At 55.6% G+C, this 5,936-nt stretch overlaps 2 protein-coding genes across 2 annotated transcripts in view; one reads left to right on the top strand and one right to left on the bottom strand.

Moving 5' to 3' along the window:
* The window catches only part of ENTPD2 (ectonucleoside triphosphate diphosphohydrolase 2), a 9,657-nt gene extending 7,124 nt beyond the window's left edge, over window positions 1-2,533 (bottom strand). The window contains exon 1 of the mRNA XM_023536483.1: window positions 2,117-2,533. The gene's annotated coding sequence lies outside the window, so the exon portion shown is untranslated. The remainder of the gene's footprint in view (window positions 1-2,116) is intronic.
* The window catches only part of LOC111745553, a 10,112-nt gene continuing 4,278 nt past the window's right edge, over window positions 103-5,936 (top strand). The window contains exons 1-3 of the mRNA XM_023536486.1: window positions 103-1,551; window positions 2,788-2,863; window positions 4,766-4,859. Of these exons, the coding sequence (XP_023392254.1) occupies window positions 1,541-1,551; window positions 2,788-2,863; window positions 4,766-4,859 (181 nt within the window). The 5' untranslated portion in view covers window positions 103-1,540. The remainder of the gene's footprint in view (window positions 1,552-2,787; window positions 2,864-4,765; window positions 4,860-5,936) is intronic.

Genomic DNA, 5,936 nt, shown 5'->3' with positions numbered 1-5,936 from the left:
GGCCACGGCTGGCCACGCCCACTGGCGGCCGCTCCGCCCACCGCCCTCCAGGGCCGCCTCCCGCGAGCGCAGGTGAAAGCTACGGCCGGAGTCACCCCCGCCCTCGCAGCGGCCAGGTCGCAGCCCTGGCACCTTGAGACTACCGTCTGCCCTCCTCCTTCCTGTCCGCTCAGCCCACGACTCGTCCCCTCGGACCCCAAGGGCCGGCCTACCAGTATCTGGACAGGGGGTTCCACGCAGGCAGGACCCAGAGAACTCCCCTCTCCGGGAGGGGTCCAGGTGTGGCTTTGTGCGAGGAGGCAGAAGGCTTGGTATGGGGGTGGACTGGGCTGGCTCCCCGCAGGCTTGGGGAGGGTCATGGGGTTGGCAAGCCCTGCTTTTCTCTGCCTGCTCCTGGGGAGAGGAGGCACTGCCAGCCACGAGAACAAGGGGGCTTACGGCTGGGTCTCTGCCACCCCCTCCCTGCAGGAAAAAGCCGGCCAGCCTGCGGTGCTGACCAGCCCTGGGCCCTGCGACAGGGCGCCTTACCATCCGGGCTCAGAGCTGACCCAGGCTGGGCCTGCCCTTGACATGCTGGGAACTCAGAGGTGCACAGCCAAGCAGCATGAAGGAGCTTGTGTCACACAGCCCAGTACCAGGGTGACAGGTGAGGACACAGGCAGAGAGGGGCAGGGTGGCCACAATCACACCAAGCCCAGAAAGAAGAGGACCTCCTGGCTCAGGGCATGGGCCATCACTGCCGCCTCCTCTGCTGGGGGTGGGGACAGAAAACTGGACTAGGGCAGCCAGAGGGTTCTCAAGGCGGGGGACAGCAACGGGCCCTCTGCACACAAGGCCACATCCTGGAAATGAGGTCCAGGGTCCCTCAGGCCAGGCTTGTCAGCACACAGGTCCCTGGATGCTGGCTAGGGTGTGCAAGTGCTCAGCTGGCCCCAGACCCTAGCCCTGCTGCTCCCCCCAACAAAATGTCTGGCCTCTGTGCTTCCCCCCACCCCCACAAACACACACACACATGCCCAGTTGTCAGCTTGGCCAAGCAGCCCCCTTCCCTGGTCAGTGGCCCTGAGCAGAATGGGAGTTCCAGCACCAAGGGCCCAGAGAACAGGAACAGCAGCGGGAGCATGTGACAAGACCACCCAGGAGCGTCAGCTGTGGGGGTGGGGAGGGGGGCGTGGCAAAGGACAGCATTTGAAAGGGGCAGGGTCTGGGCAACACCCTGGCGGGTTGGAACTGGCAGGGACGACTGGGCTGGGCTCGCTGCCCAGGCGGAGGGTCTGGTGTCACAGGCTGGCAAAGGCTCCTTTCTTCCAGTTTGGGACCAGGCTGGCAGGGGTGGGAACCAGGAGCTTGCTCAGCCTCCTTGAAGCCCCGCCTGGCAGGGGCCCAGCAGCGAGACTCTGGGTGGGGCCCTGTTTCCCGCCACCCCCCATCTCCGGCCCTTTCTTCCACCCCAGAAAACCCAGGGGAGGGACTGGCCTGCAGATCAGGCTGAAAGGAAGAGACAAAGGCGGCCCAGAGGGAGCCCCGCGCCTGAAGGGACATGAAAAGCAGGCGAGCTGGGGGCCTGCCCCCTCCCTAGCGGGCCCCCAGGACCCCCCCACGCCAGGCCCAAGCAGGGCTCCCTGGTGTTCCAGACAAGTCCTTGGATGGAGCCGCGCCAGGCCTGAGAGGACCGGGCTTGGCCCCTGCCCTGGGGGGCGGGGGCAGCTGGGCCGCTGGCCCAGGGCCCACAGTAGCCTGGGAAGAAGGGGGAGAGGGTGGGGAGAGGGAACCGCCAGAACGGAGGCCGGGGCTGAGCCCTCCCGGAGGCCAGCGCGGGAACGCCCCTCTCGGCGCCGGGGGGTCCCGCGGGCCCTGGAAGACGGCTGGGGGCGCCCGAGGGGGAGGCCAGCCCTGGCAGGAGCCACCAGGCGGGCAGCCGGCCTCGGGAACCTGGGTGGGGGCGGGGCTCCAGACCTGGGGCCCGGGGCTTGGCCCAGGCAGGCATGTGGCTGGAAGGGGGAGAGGCCCTGGGGGAGGGGTCCTAGAGGCCCCTGCCCCCCACAGAATCCGGCACTCCGTCCCAGGACTGCCTCTGCCTCAGTCTCCCCACCGGAAGCCACAATGGCTGACGCACCCTGACCGGTGAAGGAGCTTCTTCTTGCGATCAGGCTGTCGTCTGACGAAGGCGCGCCGAGCGCCCCAGGGAGCGGGAGGCTCCGCAGGCTCGGCCCGTACGTGGGCGTGGGGACGGCAGCCACCGCCTGTCCTGGGGGGAGCCGACTTGTGCAAGGCTGCCTGGGAGTTGCAGCGTCCCGCAAAGAGCAGGCGATGAGTGACAAAGCAGGAGCACCGCGGAGACCTTGGCGGCCCTGGCGGAGGTGCCGCTGTGGGGGGCGGGGTATCACTTCTCCGCTTTGCTCTGTGCTTGGCCACCTGCCAGCGCCTCTGAACTGTGTCGTTTCCCCGGTTTCTGAGCCATGTTTTTAGTCACTGGCCCTGCTGTCAGGACCTGTTTCTCTCCCGCACAGTCCATTTCTAGGCTGAATCCGAGTCACCCCGGCCCGGGGGCCTGGTCACTCTGGTTGCCTGGCTGCCAGATGGGTTTCTGGCCCGAGCGTTTTTTTCTGTGGAGCATCAGTCCACTTCTAGGGTCCTCCACGTTTTCTTACTGACTTGCAGGCAGTAAGTACGCAGCTGACCCTTGGAAAACACGGGCTTGGAGGCACTGATATGTGGATTTTTGTCACTAAATACTGTCAATGTATCTTCCTCACGATTGTCTTAATGACACTTTTCTTTCTCTAGCTTACTTAACGGAAGAACACAGTATAGGATGGATGCATTGAACCTGCAAAATACGTGTTCACCGACTTCATTACCGGTAAAGCTTTTCTGGTCGACAGGACGCCATTAGTCGCTAGAGTTTCAGGAGAGTCAAACGTTATCCGTGGATTTTTGATGGTGCTTGGGGTGCGAGGCCCCAACTCTGCTGCTGGTCAAGGGTCGGCTGTGCCCTGGACATGGATCCTCTCTGGCCAGGCAACCACGAAAGCTCTTAACTGGTCCCCGTGCCTCAGTTTCCTGCTCTGTGTTGCTTTTGGGGGTCTCGCGTGAGTAACCTGCCATGAAGCCTTACGATAGCCCGTCTGTCATTTTCTAACGGGTTTAGTGCTGAGTGCAAGCCTCCAGTCCACCTGGACGAGGGTTCTGTGTGCATATGAGGAGAGGATCCAGTTCCTGTGTTCCCACGCGGGGAACGGGCTGTCCCAGCGCGGGGCATCACAGGGGCGCCTCTCTGCCCTGACGTCACACCTGATGGTCTGTTCACCCACTGTCCAGCGTGTATCTCAGGGGTGCTGGGTTCCGTCCACCCGGGGACTGAAGTCCCTTCTCTGCTCCTTTTCCCGGAGCCCTTAGCTCCTCCACGGAAGTTTTCGACAGGCTCCCCAAATTCCTTGAAAAACCGTTGGGATTTGCACTGTGGTTACATCGGATAGACGCGCCCGTTGGGGAAAGTGAGCCTCTCTAAGACATTGAGTGTTTTCTCCAAAACCATGGTTTATTTCTCTGTTTGCTTAGGCTGTCCTGTAGGTCTTTCCCAAAAAAGCTTTAAATAATTTTCTCTTTAAAGGTCTTGCACATTTTTTCTTAGATTTAGGAACTTGGTACATAATATTTTACAGTTTCAAATTGCATTTTCTAATATTTTCTTCTGCTGGTATATAGAAAGTCAATGGGCTTTTCATATTAATTTTGTGATCACAACCTTGTTAACCTCTGAATAATCCTTTGCCCATAAAATTGAGTAGCATTGCCCATGACAGACGTCACTATTGTCTTCCTGATCATAACGAAGAAAACTCGGTGTTTCACTGTTAACCATAATGTTGGCTGAAGGCTTCTTTGTAAATTCTTGGTTAACAAAAAAATTTTAAAAGCGAACATGAATTAATATTGAGCATTATTGAATTTTTCTGCATCTCTTGCAGCCATATTTTCCCCTTTAATCTGTTAGTGTCATGAATCACAACAAATTTTAAAATATTAGATTAGTCTTGCCTCAGGACTAACCCTTGGGACGGACCATAGTGTCTCACTTATCCGTTGCTGCAATGGAGTCAGATTGTATTTTTCCATTCTTGTAAAATCCCAGTTTGGTTTTGAATTCAAGGTTATAAGTTCAAGGTCATGTAAATTGAAGGTCATAAAAATGTGCACAGAGTTTGGAGTCTCTGTTTCTGGAGTCACGGGTCGAACTTGCCCTGGTGTTTTGGGGGGTTTCAAACCACGACTTCAATTTCCTCTACAGGAATCGCGTTAAGTAGCTTCTCTGACGCTTCTTGAGTTAGCTTTGCATTTTTCTAGGAATTTCTCCCTTCGAATGGATTGGTGTCGTCTTGGTGAAAATGCCGTGAGCGCCCGCCTCACTTCCGTGGTACACGCTGCCCTCGCCCCTGTTTATTCCTGCCAACAATTCTTTCTGCCTTTGTCGCTTTAACTCCGCCAGTCCGGTGTGCCATCAGCTTCTCACCAGGGCGGGGCCTTTATCGATGTTTTCTGGGATGTATGTTTGTTTTGTTTCACTGATCACTGCTCTGATCTTTATTATTCTTGGACATAACTCTACGTGAGCAGGAATTTTTGTGTCTGATTTGTTCGGCTGTTCCCCGCATCAAGAAAAGCGTCGGGTACAAAGTATCTACTTAATAAATATGTGCTAACATAATTTTTAATAATTTCATCCCTCCATATTCCTTGCATTTATTCTGCTATTTCTTTCCAGCTGCTGATGTTCAATGCTTTATTCATGACTTCGGGGACTTTCTTTCTAACGTGTTTGCGTCCACATCCACTTCTCTCTTTCCATGTTCATTCAGGTAAGATTTTTCATGTTCATTGTGATTTCTTATCCGACATGGATTGTTCGGCTGTGTGTATTTTAATATATGAAAGTCTGGGCCTCTTCTAGTTCCCTCTGTGATGGCGATTTCTAACTCACGTCACAGTGGGCGAGAGTCATCTGCTGACGTTGTCTGGCTGGCTTCCTGGCCGAATGTTCGGTCATGGATAGTCACAAATGTCCCACATGTGCTGGAGAAGAGTGTGTGTTTAACTGGTGAGCCGCTGGTCTCTACCTGCCCGTTAGCCCACCATCAGCACAGTAACCTACCACGTCCTTCCGGTTAGTTAGAGATATGTTAAATTTCCTCCTGGGATGGTGGCTTCGTCCATTTTTTTTTAATAGTTCTGATAATTCTTGATATATATATACATACATACACACACGCACATATATGTACACGCACACACATATATGTATAATTTGTTTTTTAAAGTATCCATGTTCTAGCTCACCTTTTTACTCTGCAGTAGTTACAGAGTCATAGGAGGTTGCGGCGATGCGCACGCAGACATCCTTGTACTGTTTCCCCGATGTTAACAGCTTAGACGATGACAGTGCCGTGGCAAATCCAAGCCTCTGACATTGGGGCACTGGCACTTCACCTGTCTCACATGCACTCGTGTGTGTGTGTGTGTGTGTGTGTGTGTGTGTAGCTGCGATTTTACCCACATGTGGCCTTACGTACCCACCACAACCAAGAAACTCACCTGGACCATCCTAAGACCCCTCACTGCCCCCTCTGGCCACACCGACCTGCTTCTCCATCTCCGTAATTTCTCTAGTTCAAGTGCTGCATAAATTAAGCACCCCCCATGTGCCCTTCAGAGACTGGCCTTCGCCACTCCGCGTAATTTCCCTGAGGCTCGTCCACGTGGTGGCCGGGTCCTGTCCCACGGCGTAGAAGGGCCATGATCTGCACGCCCGGTCACCCACAGAAGGACACTGTCGTTTCTGGTTTGGGGCTGTTACCCATAATGCTACTTGGGACGCTCGCGCCGTGTCCCTGAGTGATCTGCGGGGAAAACGCCCAGGGACGCACGTGCTGGGGTGT

Source organism: Pteropus vampyrus, unplaced genomic scaffold (genome assembly GCF_000151845.1).
Source record: "Pteropus vampyrus isolate Shadow unplaced genomic scaffold, Pvam_2.0 Scaffold157, whole genome shotgun sequence".
In the NCBI taxonomy this organism is placed as follows: domain Eukaryota; kingdom Metazoa; phylum Chordata; class Mammalia; order Chiroptera; family Pteropodidae; genus Pteropus; species Pteropus vampyrus.
The sequence above is the reverse complement of the archived record's forward strand: the minus strand, read 5'-3'. Positions and strand labels throughout refer to the sequence as shown.